The sequence below is a fragment of the Protomyctophum parallelum genome (assembly GCF_964188405.1).
Source record: "Protomyctophum parallelum genome assembly, chromosome: 22".
NCBI lineage: Eukaryota > Metazoa > Chordata > Actinopteri > Myctophiformes > Myctophidae > Protomyctophum > Protomyctophum parallelum.
Window position 1 is genome coordinate 30,418,716 of NC_139714.1, and position 19,549 is coordinate 30,438,264.

Consider the following 19,549-nt stretch of genomic DNA (forward strand, 5'->3'; position numbering starts at 1 on the left):
GGAACCCTGCAGTACAGTATAGTTGGGGCACCGGCTCTGGCGTCTATAGTTCCGGTCCCATAGACCAGATGAATGGGGATATGCCATGGTATTATTGGTTGTTGGTTGGTTGTCAGGGAGACATCACAGCCAATCGAAGACAGGCTCAGGGATTTCAACCTAAAAATGAATGACGACAATGTCCTGCTTTGATGCAGATTAATGTCAGGAACATGTGGACTATGATGTGGTATAGACATTGGAAACTATGCAAATAATTCTGAGATTATTTATTTAGAAAGGTTATTGGCAGTGAAATGAGGGAACGATTCACTATTTCACATTCACATTTTAGCTCTTTAGTGATTTATTCACATTTTTGGCAAGTCTGCATACGGCTGAGGCATGTGCATACTATGGACTAGTAATCAAATGAGAAAAAAAAATGTTGTTCCTCAGTCATGCGACCTTTATTTCTCCAAATCTTATATCTTAAAAATGACTGATTCTGGGTTATGTGGTTTTGAAATCATTTTTATGCCACAAGGGGTTTCACATTTTCTGTTAAAAAACAGACCATATATCATTCCTTCTTTCTATCCCTTCTTATCTTTAGTTTCCTCTCTACGTGTCAGTCAGTCACTCAAGACTCTTTGTGTGTTGGTTTTGGCAGAACACTGTTCAGTCTAACCATCTGTCTCCTTCTTCTCTGTCTCTAGCCCTCTCCTCTCCTCTCCTCTCCTCTCTCTCTCCTCTCCTCTCCTCTCCTCTCCTCTCCTCTCCTCTCTCCTCTCCTCTCCTCTCCTCTCCTCTCCTCTCCTCTCCTCTCCTCTCCTCTCCTCTCCTCTCCTCTCCTCTCCTCTCCTCTCTCCTCTCCTCCCCTCCCCTCCCCTCCCCTCCCCTCCCCTCTCCTCTCCTCTCCTCGCCAAAGCCACCCAACAGAGGAGATTACTTTTCTCCTTTTCTTTGTGAAACTTTGTGAAGTTGAATGGCTCTCTCATGACATGCGCGCGCGCGCACACACACACACACACACACACACACACACACACACACACACACACACACACACACACACACACACACACACACACACACACACACACACAGGGGAGAGAGAGAGAGATGTCCTCATACATAGAAGAAGGGAGGCCAGCTGTTGTGAAAGTTTAGCACTCTGCCTCAGTAATGTGGAGGATGAAGTGTCGTGCGTGCGTGTGTGTGCGTGTGCTGGATCATTCATGTGTGTGAGTGCATGGGTCACTGGGTTGCCTCACGTGCACACCAGCACTAATGCCTACATCTCTGTTCCACCCTTCTCTCTCTCTAATCTACCTGCTCCCCCCCCCCCCACCCCACCATCAGCAGGTCCAGGGCCAGCTCCCTCCGTTGATGATTCCAGTGTTTCCTCCAGACCAGAGGACTCTGGCAGCAGCTGCAGCCCAGCAAGGCTTCCTCATCCCACCTGGGTTCAACTACAAGCCTGGCTGTGAGTCTCTCTCTCACACACGCACGCACGCACGCACACACACACACACACACACACACACACACACACGCGCGTCTTCAAGAATACAAAATAATAAGCAGGAGTAATTATGTATAGTAACCTCAGGGGTTTGGGACAAAGTTACCAAAACCAAAGGAGATGTAAAGGGTCTTGCCTGGACATAATGCTAGCCATGATGTTTCTACAGAGAAAGGTACAACAAGAAAGGTGTCTCTGAGACACACACACACACACACACACACACACACACACACACCCACAGCTTTGCCATGTTCCCACAGAAAGAGTCAAATTGTTTCCCAAAAGAAGTGCCTCTCCACCACACATTCTCTCTCTCCTAATAGAGAAACCAGTCCAAATACACCCTTCCTGTTTACTCTCTCTCTCTCTCTCTCTCTCTCTCTCTCTCTCTCTCTCTCTCTCTCTCTCTCTCTCTCTCTCTCTCTCTCTCTCTCTCTCTCTCTCTCTCTCTCTCAGTTTCTGAAGTAAATGTTTCATTTTTCTGGCTGTGACATTCCGGCTGTGTGACAATGTGTTGTTTACCACCATAGAGGGAGGGAGAGAGAGAGAGAGAGATAGAGAGATAGAGAGACAGACAGACAGACAGACAGACAGACAGACAGACAGACAGACAGACAGACAGACAGACAGACAGACAGACAGACAGACAGACAGACAGACAGACAGACAGGGGGTGTGTGCCATGGTTGCCAGGCGAGGCTGGGACTATCTGGGTGCATCGTAGGGGAGTTGGGAAGCGGGGGGTGACCTACCCCATGTTTTCCCCACATTAACACATAGATGCACCAATGAATATGTACGTGCAGCATCATCAACGTGCATGTGACACACACACACAAAAGAGGGGGATTGAGATTTGTATATTCTCACAGCTTCTCAGACCAAAGTCCTTTTCCATTTCCAGTTAGTGCCATCTTTCACCCACGCCCACTGCCCACTTAACCCATTCTGACCTGAGATCAGATTCATACGAGGTTTCCGTCGGACACACACTGGTCTGACGAACCCATTCTGACCTGAGATCAGATTCTAAAAATGTCAGTCGTTCTTCGATTTTTCAAAAATAGCAGACCTACAAGCTCGTATCGCGCCACTCGGTGGCGCGATATGAGCTTGTAGATCTGCTATTTTTAAATAGCTAAAGCACGACATGATGCTAACACCAAAATGGGTGCCCGTTCAGAATGGGTTAAATACCCTCTCGCTCCGCTCCAGTGACGGGCCCGTCTTTCACTGCCCATGCCAACCTCGGCACGGTCCTGGTACCACCGTGCCAGGAAGCCTCTCTAGCACCAAACTTTAGAAGTTACTGTCAGCCCAAACACCATGATCATATGCAGTAGTAGCACCATGAACATCTTCATTAGTAAGAATGTCTAAGTAAGAAATACATCGATTTTAATTGAAATTCAATATTTGTTTTGGTCACTTATATATTTGTAGGCTACACTAAATTAATTATTACAAATCTGCGTTGAACGTTTTTTTTTTTTACTTTACTGGAGTATTTCCTTTTTTCTATATACTTTTACTTCTACTCCACTACATCTCAGAGAGTTAAGTACCTATTGTCCCTCCCATTGTCACACCCACTTCTGGCCAGCTCTAGGTGTTAAGAATAATGTTCTGAAAGGGCCTTGTCTCAGCTTTGGTTCTTTTGGTCCAACCAGTTTAAAATGGCCATATCTCCTTCAAATAGTTTCCAATTTCATTGAATGATACATCATAATTATGAAAGCTTACATTCTGTAGGCCTACTTTAATAATCTATAAAAAAACAGAAAATGACCAATGCCTCCTTTGCGGCACAAAGCATTGGACCCAGTCACAAATATACTTTTACACCACTACAATTATTTGAAAACTTTAGTTACTATAGCTATTTTGTAGATTATTATTATTATTAGTATTAGAAAACATACATTAACGTCTTCAGCCCTATTTAAACTTTGGCTATTTTCAAAATAACTCGTAGGACATTCGGCATAATGAGTACTTTAACTTTTGGCACATTCAGGTGCATTTTGATTACCAAACTTTTAGTTTGTAAGTACAGAGTGTTTCTACATTGCAGTATTGATATAATAATAATAATAATAATAATAATAATAATAATAATAATAAACTTTATTTATATAGCACCTTTCATACATAAATGTAGCTCAAAGTGCTTTACAGAGCAGAAAAGATAATAAAAGCAAAACAAAACAGCATTAAAACAGGCAAGCAGTTAAAACAATAGGACAATGGTACAAAGATAAGAACAGATAAAATAAGGCGACGACATTAAAAATAAAGATCACTTAAAAGCAATGTTGTATAGAGGTGGGTCTTAAGCTGAGCTTTAAAAATGTCTACAGAGGCTGCCTGACGAAGGTACAGTGGGAGCTTGTTCCATGCCGACGGCCCGGAGAAGCAAAAAGCTGCTTCCCCGTATTTTTTAGTTGCCATTTTTTTAGGCAAAGCGAGTAGGCCAGCAGTGGAGGACCTTAGGGGCCGGTTTGGGACATATTTAGGCAGGCAGTCAAGTAGGTAGGGAGGTGCGAGACCATTGAGAGCTTTATAGACAAGTAAAATAATTTTAAAATCAATCCTAAAAACAACAGGAAGCCAGTGCAGTGATGCCAAAACTGGAGTAATATGTTCTCTCATCTTAACAGTTTCCGTGCTTTGAATGGATTACTCCAGGTTATTGTCGCTGCCATATCGGACATACGCGCCTTTTGTTTTATGTGTTTAATCCGCCGTAATGTAAACAAAAAAAAGAAAATCCGTCATCGCCGCGGAGAAAGAGAGAAGATGCATCTGTTTTGAGATGAAACCGGAAATCGTCACATGCTGTGGGCTGCTAGGGCTTCTGGGAAATTGAGGCCAATGTAAACGAATGGGGTTCAACGCCTCATGGAGGAGGGTCCTGTGCTGCGTCTTCCGGGTGTACCAAGATGGCGGGTGATCCAGCCGTTCATAACAAACGGTGGAAGCTTTTTTCACTCGATTTTCGCGGATTAAAAGCCCAAATAATTCAGCGTATGCTCTAAAGGTAATACAACAATCTCGGCAGTGAAGGGGGGTTGATTAAAAGTCTGATAAATCGTTTTCCGCAGTCAAACTGTTAATATATATAAGATATACTTTTACTCAAGTACAAAATGTAAGTACTTTTTCCACTACTCTCTCATCCATCCGTCCGTCAGTGAGAACTCCGGGCTGTGTCCGGTGGGGCCGCCGTACACCAGCCAAGAGCAACATGTTTGCTTCCCTCTGTCTTTCCCTCTCTCTCTCTCTCTCTGTCTCTCTGTCTCTCTATCTCTATCTCTCTCTCTGTCCGTCTCTTTTGTCTCGGGAGCCCCCAGGAGAAACATAAATATCATGTGTTTGTGCAGGGACAGAGGAGAAGGGAGCCATCTCTCCTAGAATACACAGGGCCTGGAATAATTCAGACAAACCCCCCCCTCCTCCCGCTCACGAGACAAGAATGCCTGAACTCTTCGTCTTAAGAACAAGAGTGATATGGGAAAATATGTTGGGTATAGCCATGTCTGGTTTCATGGCATATTTGGACATCATGCGCCCGCTCGGACACACGCATGCAAGCAAATGCGCATGCACGCACGCACACATTCACACATGCACGTGTATCTATACATACATGTGTGCACACACACAGTATGCACGCATGCATACAGTACAGACACACACACACACATGCTCGTGCACACGATAGATAGAAGTTCCAAATATAACCAGACTGCTATAAAGGGGCCAAGTCAGGTTGAGGTCAAACCCTGAGAACATTAAGCAGAATGCTCCTCCATGTTAGAGCAGTGTGGGATGATGGAATATGCACAGTGCAGTCCTCCTCACTGTTCATTTAACTATGAGAGTGTGTGGTGTTTTATTCATGGTCTGTGGTGACAAAACACTGGTGCCAAACAGCTGCCTAGCCCAGATGAATTGTCTTCTGGGAGCCGCAAACCAGAACAAACTAATAAAGCCAATAAACTCTGGCCATTTAATTCTGGTCTTATTCTGACCTGAGATCAGATTCATACGAGGTTTCCACCGGACACACACTGGTCTGATGAACCCATTCTGACCTGAGATCAGATTCTAAAAATGTCAGTCGTTCTTCGATTTTTTTCAAAAATAGCAGACCTACAAGCTCGTATCGCGCCACTCGGTGGCGCGATATGAGCTTGTAGATCTGCTATTTTTAAATAGCTAAAGCACGACATGATGCCAACACCAAAATGGGTGCCCGTTCAGAATGGGTTAAAATGCGGGGACAGAGGGCCGATATCGATTTTCTTAAAAGAACATGAGTTCGGAAAAAAGCTGGCATACAGGCTGAATCGCGTGGTTGATTTCCTCCCCTGGTCTCTCCTCTCTGTTCTCCTTATTGTTGTCATCTCTTCTCACCTCTCCTCCTCTTCTAATCTCCATCTCTGTGCTTTCTGTGGAACATCAACCCCTCAGTTCCACTATCTCCCTTCATCTCTCATCCCCCTCTCCTCTCTGACCTTTCGCTCTCTCTGAGTAATTACGGTATACGGCCTATCTGCACCTGGTCACTAATAACATGCGCTCCTCTCCCTCGCTCTCCTGCTCTCCTCTCCTCTGTCATCTCCTCCTGGCCTCACCCATCTTTCTTCTCATTTATTACCCCTCAGCTATTTTGACCAAACGGGAGGGAAAATGAAAGCGAGTGAGAAAAGGGAAAGGAACAGAGCTCAAAGACAAACGGAGCGTGTATAATGCACGAGAGGGAATGACAGAGAGTGAGATGGAGACAGGGGGGACAAAGGCAGAGGGAATAAAAGCTCTCTCCTCCTGACAAAGGCGACAAACTGAGAAAAAGTGAGAGGTATAGAGAGAGAGAGAGAGAGAGAGAGGGAGAGAGAGAGAGAGAGAGGACGGAGGACGGAGGAGAGCCAAAGCGGTGACAGTGGTGGTCCTTAATTACGACACGGGGGCCGGCCTTTATCAGAAGGCCCTCACCTAGCAGCTCTTTGTCAGAGGGTATTAGACAGAGGACGCCACACAATCAGCCTTTTCATTAAGGCTCGCTCAGCAGCACGGACAACAAAGACCGGCTTTAACAGCTGCACAGGAGAACACCTCAGGTGGAGGGAGAGAGAGAGAGAGAGAGAGAGAGAGAGAGAGAGAGAGAGAGAGAGAGAGAGAGAGAGAGATGATGAGACATGAGGCAGACGGGGAGATAAGAGAGAGGGAGGCTGGACGTGTGCGTGCATGCATGCGTGCGTGTGTGTAAAATGTGAAGTTTAGCATTTTTTCTGCAATAATACAATATTATATTATATTAAATTAATGTATTCATTCACATGCTTTGTGAAATGTTGTTTGTTGATCTCTCATTGTGTGTTCTTGACCCCTCCAGGTGACCCCTACCCTCTCCAGCTCATCCCCACCACCATGGCTGCTGCCGCGGCCGCCTCACAGAACCTGGGACCCCTACAGCTGCAGGTAAGACTGGAGAAGAGACACGTCTCTGGAACAGCTCCTTCTGTTGGAGCCATGTACTGTAGTCGGCTCAATACCACGGCCTGCAGGCTTTCCCATAGAAAGACTGTTTCGACGCACTCGGAGAGATGGGAAAAAACAGAGAGAGAGAGAGAGTCCTTTGCACGAGAGGTAGTGGCATTTGTCCTGGTATCAACAAGCAGGGGATGAAGGACAACACATGAATGCCACGATCATGTGGTCTCTCCTCCTCCCTGCACCAGAGAGTCAGCCAGTCTGTCTCTGGGCTCAGTGCTGTGATTTGAGAAACCATTTAATGGTTTTATTTTTGTAATGGTGGCCACACAGTTTCAGTCGTCTTGGTTAACCCATTCTGACCTGAGATCAGATTCATACGAGGTTTCCGCCGGGGACACACTGGTCTGATGAACCCATTCTGACCTGAGATCAGATTCTAAAAAATGTCAGTCGTTCTTCGATAAAAAAAAAAATAGCAGACCTACAAGCTCGTATCGCGCCACTCGGTGGCGCGATATGAGCTTGTAGATCTGCTATTTTTAAATAGCTAAAGCATAACATGATGCTGACAACAAAATGGGTGCCCGGTCAGAATGGGTTCATAATAATCCATCCACTATAGCCTCTGACGTAGAGAACCGAGAAGGGTTCTAGACCAGCCAAGTGTGGCTGCCGCTCTGGAACCAAATGTTCCTTTTGCTGGTCTCCGGTTCTTTTGCTGTCGAAAACGAGAAGAACTGGTTCTAGTTGACATCCAGACAGTGTGTTACAGTGTGTTACAGGTTACAGCCATTGACGCGTGTGTGTGCGACAGCCAAGTAAGTGGTTACAATTTCAACTCGGCCATCTCTCACGCACGCACGCACGCAACAGATGTTTCGAAAGAGTGCTTCATGTTTTCTCTGGTTAAATCCTATAAATCTGGTGTTAAAAAAGGGAGAAGAGGGAAAGAGAGTGAGATAGAACAAAAAAAAACAGGAAAAAATTGAGGCAACATCTGTTCCTCCACTTTAGGGGGATGAATCTTGTCTTTGGAGCTTTTTCCTGTCTGCATATTTAGAATAAGTGGCCTATCGCTCGGTAATCCATGACCCCGAGCCACCTCGTGCACACATGAACACGCACACAGCTGGACCCCACACACACACACACACACACACACACACACACACACACACACACACACACACACACACACACACACTCATGAATATGGCCGGGCCCACGTGTGCCTGGGACCCCCTCTCACAGAGGTTAAGAGCCTGGCCGGGTGTCCTGCCGGCTGCCTGTTTGTAATACATTAACCTCCGATGCCGCCCCCACTCTGCTCCGTCAAGTCCCACCATGCATCACAACAAGATATGATGCAGGCGCATGCACTCACACACACACACACACACACACATGTACAGTACACTCACACACACACACACATGCGCCGCGCATGGATAAAGCTTACACAGTAAATAGAAGCACGCAGAAGCACAGGGTGTCACTTAATCCTCACGCTTTCTATTCATTCTGTTTTTTATTTTATTTTACTTCTGCTCATAATGACATGCCTAAAATAGGGGCACCAGGTTGACAGTGGAGAGAAGAGCTTCTTCAATTACAAGTGCAGAGAGAGAGAGAGAGAGAGTGTGTGTGTGTGTGTGTGTGTGTGTGTGACGTGTGTGTGTGTGTGTGTGTGTGTGTGTGTGTGTGTGTGTGTGTGTGTGTGTGTGTGTGTGTGTGTGTGAGAGGCAGATTGTATGTACTGTCTGTAATACAGTTGCACCTGTCAGACATGCACGCTGGCCCATATGCTGGAGTCAGGGGAGGATAAACCTTGCTGTGTAATTCTATCATGGAGAATGTGCCCCGCTGTCGTCACAATGATTTCATTACTCCCGTGTGTGTTTGTGTGTGTGTGTGTGTGTGCGTGTGTGTGTGTGTGTGTGTGTGTGTGTGCGTGTGTGTGTGTGTGCACATGCCTGTGTCCATGTAGGCTATGTGTGAGAGTGCACGTGCGTGTTTAGCCCCAGAATAATGCCGTCTCTCATGTCATCATCACCAATCTAGCCCCCCATATGTTCCACTGTGTCCTGACGCGGTCGAAATCTCCAAGGGAATGTCTTTGTCCCATTTGCTATTGGATTTAAGCGTGTGTGTGTGTGTGTGTGTGTGTGTGTGTGTGTGTGTGTGTGTGTGTGTGTGTGTGTGTGTGTGTGTGTGTGAAACAGAGGGATTGAGAAAATCTGCTAGTGTGATGTTTTTTAAGTTGTTGTGTCACACACACACACACACACACACACACACACACACACACACACACACACACTGAGATTAAGGCTTTGTTAGGAAGAACAGGATTTCCCCCTGCTAACCCCTGTACAGATGTCTCAATGTAGATGGATTTCCTTTGGGGCAGTCACGTTGGGATTGGATAAGAACACTAGACAGTAGACACATGAACACACTTACCGACACAGCAAGCTGCCATTGGTAACCGAGGGGCTGAGCGTACAAAGGGTACAAATGGAACCAAATGGACTGGGAACATTTGTTTCTATTCTGCACACTCTCAGAGTTAAATTAACATTGATTTTACATTATAAATTGGGGGGTCCCAGAGATAGAAATGCCATTAAATGGGGGGTCTGTAGACTAATGCATGTCAAACTGGGGGTCCTTGAAATTAAACGAGTTGAGAATCACTGCTAGAGCCGCAAAAAATCTTCTCTTATGGGGGACCCTGCGGGCATATCTCTTCAAATGGGGGTCCGCGGGCTAATCATTGTCAATTTGGTGGTCCTTGACATTCTAAAGTTTGGGAACCTCTGGTCCCCACAGCATATGTACATATGGGTGGGCCTCTCATCTCTGGCTGTATGAGCAGAGGAGACGAGAGGAGAACGTGATGGGAGAATAAAGGAGGGAAACGCAGGAGGATAGAGGGGGGGGGGGGGGGGGGGGGGGTCCACACCTAAACCACTTCATGACATCTATAGGTATAGAGGCACAATAGGACATGTACAGCGCACGTATAGTGTGTGTGAGAGAGAGAGAGAGTAAGAGAGAGAGAGAGAGAGAGTAAGAGAGAGAGAGAGTCACTCAGCAGAGAGAACCAGGCATCGTGGGAACCAAAGCAGGTGGTCAGGAGTTAACCACATGAACCCTAGCGTCTCTTTTCTGGGCATAATCACAGCAGGGGAACGTGTGGTGAAAACAGGCGAACGTTCATTGAAAATAGCAGATCTTACAGTGCATCTTGCAAACGTGTCGCAATGCGTTGCATAGCTTGTAGGTCTGCTATTTCCGCCATTAGACATTTTGTGTAGGGAGGAAAAGGAAGGGAATTATAGACCCCTGGGGGGACCCCACTCAGTGAAGTGTGTGTGTGTGTGTGTGTGTGTTACAGTATATATGGTATATATGTGTGTGTTATATAGTTTAACCCATTTAGGCCTGACGTCGAAATAATTTAAAAAAAGTCTTCTGAAAGAATATATGTTCAAAGATTTGTGCCGCATTTTCACGATTTTTCAAAAATAGCAGACCTACAAGCTCGTAGCGCGCCACTCGGTGGCGCGCTATGAGCTTGTAGATCTGCTATTTTTCAATAGTTAAAACACCAAAAGGGGTTCCCGTACAGAATGGGTTAAGTGGTTATGGGCTTCTTAAAAATGAATTAATCTCCGGATGAATTAATCTTCCCCGCGTTTGTGCCGTCAAAAACAATAATCTATAGAGGTCAGTTTGCAGAGGGAGTTAGCCCTTTGCCACGCTGCGCTCAGTGAATTCACCGGGGAGGCTCAGGAGAGTGCTGTGTGTACGTGGCCACTTGTTCCCCCGGTCCTAATCTGAGGGATGAACATAACATTGTGCATTAGAGAGCGTTAATCTAGCTCACAATTGACCTTTTGATGTGTCTGTGTGATCTCAACACGGATATCATATGTCTTGTCATACAAATGGATTGAGAGTCAGGCTATAGCGGATGAGAGATGGGGGGGGGGGGGTCGATGCACTTATGCTAGCAAAAGAGAGAGATTAGTGATAGGATGACAGAGGTACTGTACTGTACGAGAGAGGTATTTGAAAGGATGATCGTTTAAAGGGATAGAGAGCGAGAGACAGAGAGATATAGTGAAACAGAGACGGGAGGGGAGGGGATAAAGAGATATGTAGCAGAAGATATGAAGTGTGTGTGTGTTGTGCGCACGACGTGCGCGTTTTGTCCGTGCGTCTATTTATACGTGCACATACAATCGCACACACAGCATAAAGAGGGTCAATGGAGCGGGTCAGGCGTCATATGGAGAGGCAGATGTTGGAACATATTGTCCTGGATTACGGCACACTGTACACCGGAGAGAAGGACTGGGGGGGGGGGAGGGAGAGAGAGGGACAGAGACATGCAGAGAAGACAAAGCCACCGATATGGGGGACGTTTTTGTCTCTTTAGGAAAGGACAGACAATGTCCCGTCTGCTCGACCTGGGAGACAGAAAAGCAAAATTCCAATACCCAAAACCTCGGCTACTCGCTCACTCGCACTCAGTCACTCCAGCAAGGTGGTGTTATGGTGGAATTGGTGACCTGCTGAAATATGTGACAACCGTGTAGACAATCACATAATGTAAATGTGTCATAATGTAAATCGTTGCAGTTTGTTCATTAGCAGAGTTCAACCTAACTGTATTTAGGCCATGTATTTAAAGACTTCCATGTAATAGGTGTGTGAACAAGATGGTCACATATTTGGCAGGTCACCAATTTCACCGTAATTTGCCATGCTGGAGTGAGCGAGTGTGAGTGAGCGAGTGGCCGAGATATTGGGTATTGGAATTTGGCTAAAGAGTGCGATAGAGGCAGAGCGGAAGCATTGGCCAGTCACTATAGGGTCAATATGGGGAAATGCTGTTTTTGCGATAGCAGCACTAGATCCATGTCGGATCGATAAGTGACAGAGATACCATAAGATGCTATAATTATAACCGCACAGAAAGATCCTGAGGATTATTGGAACTCTGGGAGTGTAAATATAATATAGACCCATATGGGGTTTTATCACAACGTCCATAGGCGTCAGGGTCTGGTAGAATGCGCTGCAATTAGGCAGATATCATGGGAATAGGTTGGGGGTTGTGGGACTTATTCGTTTTTTCCGTTTGTTTGGTTTAAACTATAGTAACGGCTCTGAGAGGTGTGAGATAACACAGATACGATTTGTCTCAACGACATTGGGAAAAGAAAGTACATCTTAGGCTATTTTAAAATGTCAATGTAATGACAAATGATTGTTGTTTAAACAATTGAACCCTATTGGTTGACCAGAGTCCACCAGGGTTCTATACTATTCTCCATAGGCAAAAAGATAACTAGAAAATAGACTGCATGTATCTACAAATATCTACAACCTTATAACACGTCGCTTGGCGATGCGTTACGAGCACGTAGAGCGTTTTCTCCAAAAGACCCCCTCAGAACGGGGCTCCAAGTGGTTAACCCACTTGTTATAATTTAGCTATTGAAAAATCGCAGATCTACAAGCCACATGGTGGCGCGCTACGAGCTTGTAGATCTGCGATTTTTGAAAAATCGTGAAAATATTTATTTTCAGAAAAAACTGGAGGATTTAGAGAAAGAAAACCTGCGGCACATTGTATCATGGCACCCTGTGACACCATGTCACATATCACATGCATCTATTCAGCCATGGCTGTATGCCGCACACATAGACGAGCATTATTCCAACAAAGTGCTGTTCTGTCTCCGCGGTATCATGTCTGGGTGTAAAGGCACCGTGAAGCCCTTTGAGAGCATTTTGGCCCCCCTGTGTGTTCATTAACAGTTGTTCTTCAGTCATCCGACTTCCAAGTGGAAAATAGCTTTGAGTACACGAGGCATTTCTGAAAGCAAATAATCAGAATGCTTGGGATATTTTCTTAAAAGAACATTAGCCGTGTCTCTGTGTGTGTGTCCCGTGGTCTCTCTCCTCTCCATTGAGCCTCATTTGTCCCCGAAATGAAGCCGCGCGGTGGAAACAAAGGAGGCATTGTGGCCGTTTGCTTTTAAACTCTGTCTCTTTTCATTTAGCTCTGCTCTCCTTTTGTCTCGTTGGAATCAGAACGAGGGTCAGCTTCGCTTAATTTCTGCTCCTGCTTCTCGTCACAAAGGAGTCAGGGTAAGAAAGTGAGGTTCTGAACGGAGTGACGGACAGGGAAGCAGGGGGGGGGGGGAGGGTGACTGTGATGAAAGGCTCCGATTCAACAATCTGTCTCTATGCCGTGTCAGAGTTCGTATGTTCTCTCTTCTCCGCGTTAAACCACCTGCATTTCTGTTCGGCTCTCTTTCTAGTTTCTACATCTGGATTTTCTCTACATCTCTCCATTTATCGACATCTTCATCGGTTCAAACCAAAGCGGCCTCCGTGAACCCCGACAAAAGAATGCCGCGAAAAACGATGCGGATCAAAAGATACTGGATAGACGGAATGACTGACAGAAACAGAGATAGAGGACATGACATAGAGGCAAGGCAGCAAGACAGGCTGAAAGTTAGACAGACAGACAGACAGACAGACAGACAGACAGACAGACAGACAGACAGACAGACAGACAGACAGACAGACAGAGGAATCCATTAGCAGCGGCACAATGGCCCTTGGTGTCCGTGTACACAATAGAGCTCTGCAACACGGCTCTCTCACACAACAAAGAACAGCAGAGCTGCTAATCTTACTAAAGCTGCAGATTATTGACCGCGGAAGATCACTCTCTCTCTCTCTCACACACACACGCACACGTGCACGACCGATGTCAAGAGAAACACTGCGTGCTCATAAGAGCATGAAAGGAGCGTGTGTGCACGCGCAGGCGCACGCATGCGATAGTTTGTGGGGTGGAAGCAAGTGTACGCACAGCATTTCAATAATACTCAACAGCAACAGCAACACTTGGTGTATAGCTACAGTAACTTGTGTGTAACTTGTGTATGCACACAAGTGAATATGTCAGGGTACACACACACACACACACACACACACACACACACACACACACACACACACAAACTCCCCTGCAGAGATGCACTAGTGGTGGAGTAAGTGTGACATTAGGAGATTAGAGGGAGAAGTATAGAGAAGAAATCTGGTCTTAAGCATTCAGACGGAAGTCAGGGAGGGTCTCACACACACACACACACACACACACACACACACACACACACACACACACACACACACACACACACACAGCACAGCAGTATGTCTGCATGCCTGGCTAGTGAGTGACATTTCAAATTCCTTGTTTCCATCCTGCGACCGCAATCGCATTTTCCCCTTTTCACTCATTGTGTGTGTGTGTGTGTGTGTGTGTGTGTGTGTGTGTGTGCGTGCGTGCGCTCTCCTCCACCCTGGGGGGCTCTGCGCTGTCACTTCCTGTTTGCTGACACGCATGTGGATGGTGGCAATGCTCTGGGCGAGCTGTAGCGCTGCTGCTCTGTAAGCATGCGAGTGATGGTGGACAAAGTAAATACACAAAGTTATCATCATTATTTTACAGAAATTGCCACTCTTTTCACTATATTTGAAAATAAGGCTTAAGTGTGATTAGTTCATAATATATTTGTGTATACGTTCCTTTCTAGTCAGAGAAAGTCAAAAGTACAACATTTCTATTTAAAATGTGGCAGAGTGAAAGTCATCAGCTTTTTATATATATATAAATCTTTTTCTTTCAGCTTTTGCCTTTATTTTATATTCTTTATAGAGGGACAGACAGTAGGCTGAAATAGGGGAGAGAGCTGGGGGAGTTACATACAGTGAAGACTCCACGGCCCAGGCCAAAGATTATATGAATCTAATACTCTGAAAAATGTAGTGAGTATACCATTCACGTAAATGTACTCAGTCACTGTCCACTGCTACTCACCAACCCATTGAGCTGGCTGTGAGGGACGGTAGTTGGCCTCGTAATGGAACTCAACTCAGTCCACAAAATTAAAGAGCCCTTGAACCACTGGTTCAAATATGGCAGGACACACACACACACACACACACACACAGACATGCGCGCGCGTACACTCGCTTGGAGGGGCTTGGCTTGCAGGGAGGTGGCGGGGGGGAGAGAGAGGAGGCAAGGGGGACCAGGGGTTCATGCTTGGATGCACCCCCCCCCCCTCTCTCTCTCTTACCAGGAGCCATGATGCAGCTAATTGCCAACAAGTGACTGAACCATGGTCTGGTCTGTTATACTGTACGCCACTGGTTCTCAACGTGGGAACCCCCAGTGGTCCCTGAGGGGGTTCTAGGGGGTCCCCAGTGGCCCCTGAGGGGGTTCTAGGGGGTCCCCAGTGGCCCCTGAGGGGGTTCTAGGGGGTCCTCGGCTAGAGACACAGAACAGTATAAACACATTAACCTCATTTCCATTGTTTGGCAATTCGAAACCAGTGAGCTTGTAGATCTTAACACACATTGTGGAGGCTGTATAGCACCTCATAATGTAATAATAACCTAAATGTAATACAGGCTCATAATGTAATAGTAAGTGCATGTAATAATGGAATTCAGTTGTGACGTAAAAATTATATATATGCTATTTTCGAGACATTTTAAAGAAACCGGAATGATTTTGAATGATTTTAAGTTTTTAACACAAATTTTCTATTGTTGGGGTCCCATGGCACACAATATTTCGCGGCCAAATACATATCAGTTTGGGGGTCGCCTCCCTGACACTGCTGTATGCATCCTTACATCCCAGCACGCCATCACCGCCGTGTTAAATGGTAACACACACACACGCACCCCCCCCCCCCCCCCCCCCACACACACACACACGCACATACACACGTGCACACACACGCACACACTGAAATCCTTCCTAAGTGGACTTCTTGGCACTGACATTGTTTTGCTAATTTGAACCCAACATGCCAAACGACTGAATGCGTATTGTGTGAGTTGCTGAGAATGCTTTGTGTGAATGTGCCACTGAAACAGGACAGTTTTCCAAGCTGAATATTGCTGTTGTGTTGATTCAGTGAAGGCCTACGGTACAGTTATGTCTGTGGGATTCATGGTTGTTCTCAGACTGGCCACTAGTCATTGTTGTGTTTACATCTATCTGAGCGACTGTGTGCGTGTGTGCGTGCGTGCGTGCATGTTGTGTTCCACCAAACGTGGGGTATGTCTTGTTATATTTCCGTTATATATAAAAGAAGTAGATGTCTTTATTAGAGACAACAGAGAGAAATGGGAGAGTGACTAATGCGACAGACAAGAGACGTGGAGAGAGAGAGAGAGAGAGAGAGAGGGGGAATGATGGCAGGAGAGAATAAAACGAGCGCTCCCGAGCGCCATTTGCATAAACCAGCCTTTGTCTGACGCTGGTGGCCACCAGCCAACAGGCAACAGAAGGACTCAAGTTAAACTCAGTGAAAAACAGTGGTCCTTTTCCAGAAAAAGGAGAGGGGTGGGGGTTGGGATTATAATGATAATAATTACAACTCAAAACAACATGCCAGTTAGTTCTCACACACAGCCCCCTGTGCCTTCCTATATATAGATATATACATATAGATATATAGATATATATCTATATCTCTCTCTATATCTCTATATCTCTATATATATATATATATATATATATATATATATATATATATATATATATATATATATATATATAGTGTATAAAAGGAAGCAAAGCATTTTGGAGATTTGAATTAGCGCACATAAAAGTAATTTTAGCCTGGGTGTGCTTTGGAAAATATGAATATTTGTGAGGACATAGAGAGAGAGAGAGAGAGAGAGAGAGAGAACTATTTATGAATATTGTATTGTCTGTACAATAGCAGTGCTAATATTGTCCAGAGACAGTTTTGTGTGAGACGATGCTATTGTATAAATATCCCTGAACACCAGCTCTCACCATAGCAGCCCACACCGGATGCTTTTTTTTTTTTTAATTAATTGGAAATTAATTAACTACATAAATAAGAAGTGGGAAGAGGGAAGATTTTTGTATTATTGTCTCACATTAGTTTTAGACATGCATTATAGCTGCAGCATTGCGTGTGTGTGTGTGTGTGTGTGTGTGTGTGCGTGCGGCCGTGTGTGCGTTTGAGTCTATCTTTGCTTGTGTACAGTATGGTTGCGTGAGTGAGCACACATACTGGCAGTGCACAGTGTGCAAGAAGAGAGTCACAGGGGCACAGTGCACGATTTTGTCCCATCTGCCACATAGATCCACAACACTCTCTCTCTCTCTCTCTCTCTCTCTCTCTCTCTCTCTCTCTCTCTCTCTCTCTCTCTCTCTCTGACACACCACTCCCTGCATTGTTTCTCTCCCCATCATCACTTTTTCACCTTGAGAGAACTGACCTCTCTCTCTCTCTCTCACGCTCTGTGTCTCTCTATAGCTCTCTATCTCTCTCTCTCTCTCTCGCTCTGTGTCTCTCTATAGCTCTCTATCTCTCTGGTGCGACCTCGATAGCCAGAGTGTTTTCCTGTTTCTCCCACGATGCACCTGGAGGGCACACACACACACACACACACACACACACACACACACACACACACACACACACACACACACGGCCCTTCAGGAAGGCTGTTAGCGCTTCTCCCCCGGGGTGGGTGGGGGGGGGGTGACAGAGTAGATGTCCCATCGACTCTGTGTCCCTCTCTCGCTCTCTCTCTCTCTCTCTCTCTCTCTCTCTCTCTCTCTCTCTCTCTCTCTCTCTCTTTCTGTCACACAAACACACTGGCAGGTTACTAATGGCCTCTACTTCTTCTTCAGAGCTTTTTAGCCAGCATCTACTTTTTTGTTTGTACACTCCCAAGTATTCATTAATTCATGACATTCCTTTCTTCTCGTTTTTTTCTCCTCCCTACTGTCCCCCCCCACTGTCCCCCCTCCTCTCTCTCTCTCTCTCTCTCTCTCTCTCTCTTTCCTCGCAGCAGTTGTATGCAGCCCAGCTGGCAGCCATGCAGGTGTCCCCCGGGGCTAAGCAGCACGGAGGCAGCCTGGCCCCCCAGGCCAGCATGGGCACACACTCTCCCCCCAACCACACACACGCACACAGCGACAAGGGCCGAAGCCCGCCACCGCACAAGAACAAGGTAAGGGAGGGGGACGGGGGTGTGTGTGTGACTGTGTGTGTGATGTGTGAGGTCAAGCGAGAGAAAGATGGTGATATGCGTCAGGGGGTTGTGGTGTGTTGCATGTGCTAAGTGTTCCCTCGCTTGTTTCCGAGAGTCGTCTTGCATCCGGTGGTTGTTTTTGTTTTCTCATCAAAGTGAGCAGGAGATCAGTGGCCGCTCCCCGTACTAATAACTTGCCTTGAAGTGCACGTCTTCTTGCGAGAGGAAACTCTAACATTGGCCATGTTGGTCAGAGCAGTGAGTGGAGCCATCCGTCCAGCCGGTGAAAGGTTCGTGTGGAGGTTATTGGTGTCTGCCGTTTTCTCGGCTGGATGCCAGGCCTGGTGTCCACTGGAGTGGAATATACCATGAATATCTGGTTGACCGTTGGGCTGTGTGTGCGCGCGCGTGTGTGTGTGTGTGTGTGTGTGTTTGTGTGGGGTGCGTGCGTGCGTGTGTGTGCGAGGTATATGCATGCACACGCACTGGTCGGCACACAGAAGACCCCCGATCCTGTCCTGTCCATCCATTCCTCTCCTCTCTCGCTTCTCCACGTCATTGGTCACCCTCTGCTGCAGTGGTTATCATAGTGGGGTCCAGTGGTTATCATAGTGGGGTCCAGTGGTTATCATAGTGGGGTCCAGTGGTTATCATAGTGGGGTCCAGTGGTTATCATAGTGGGGTCCAGTGGTTATCATAGTGGGGTCCAGTGTTTATCATAGTGGGGTCCAGTGGTTATCATAGTGGGGTCCAGTCACTCCAGTGGTTATCATAGTGGGGTCCAGTGGTTATCATAGTGGGGTCCAGTCACTCCAGTGGTTATCATAGTGGGGTCCAGTGGTTATCATAGTGGGGTCCAGTGGTTATCATAGTGGGGTCCAGTGGTTATCATAGTGGGGTCCAGGGACCCTCTGGGTTCCTTGACGGGGGTTCCAAACGGACCCAAAGCATTTTTTAAGGTAGACCACACCAATGCAACTCATTGCAACTCAATGAGTTGCATTGGTGTGGTTTACCTTAAAAAGTTTTGTCCCAACCTGACTGGTTTGGTGTGGTTTGGGCTTTACAGGTCTGTAACTCTTGGGAGTGTATAAGAGAGTTATGGGGAAAGGTTTGAGAACCACTGCTCTACACTTTGTCCCCTTTCCTCATTCCACCCCACCCTCACAGTGCAGTCTCTCTCTCTCTCTCACACAGTGCAGTCTCTCTCTCTCTCTCACACAGTGCAGTCTCTCTCTCTCTCTCTCACACAGTGCAGTCTCTCTCTCTCTCTCACAGTGCAGTCTCTCTCTCTCTCACACAGTGCAGTCTCTCTCTCCCTCACACAGTGCAGTCTCTCTCTCTCTCACACAGTGCAGTCTCTCTCTCTCTCTCTCACACAGTGCAGTCTCTCTCTCTCTCTCTCACACA

The 19,549-nt window shown here is 46.4% G+C and overlaps 1 protein-coding gene across 1 annotated transcript in view; it reads left to right on the forward strand.

Moving 5' to 3' along the window:
• The first annotated feature begins 1,347 nt into the window (after positions 1–1,347).
• sox5 (SRY-box transcription factor 5) overlaps positions 1,348–19,549 on the forward strand; it is a 43,775-nt gene continuing 25,573 nt past the window's right edge. The window contains exons 1-3 of the mRNA XM_083758093.1: positions 1,348–1,468; positions 6,909–6,994; positions 17,957–18,118. Of these exons, the coding sequence (XP_083614219.1) occupies positions 1,372–1,468; positions 6,909–6,994; positions 17,957–18,118 (345 nt within the window). The 5' untranslated portion in view covers positions 1,348–1,371. The remainder of the gene's footprint in view (positions 1,469–6,908; positions 6,995–17,956; positions 18,119–19,549) is intronic.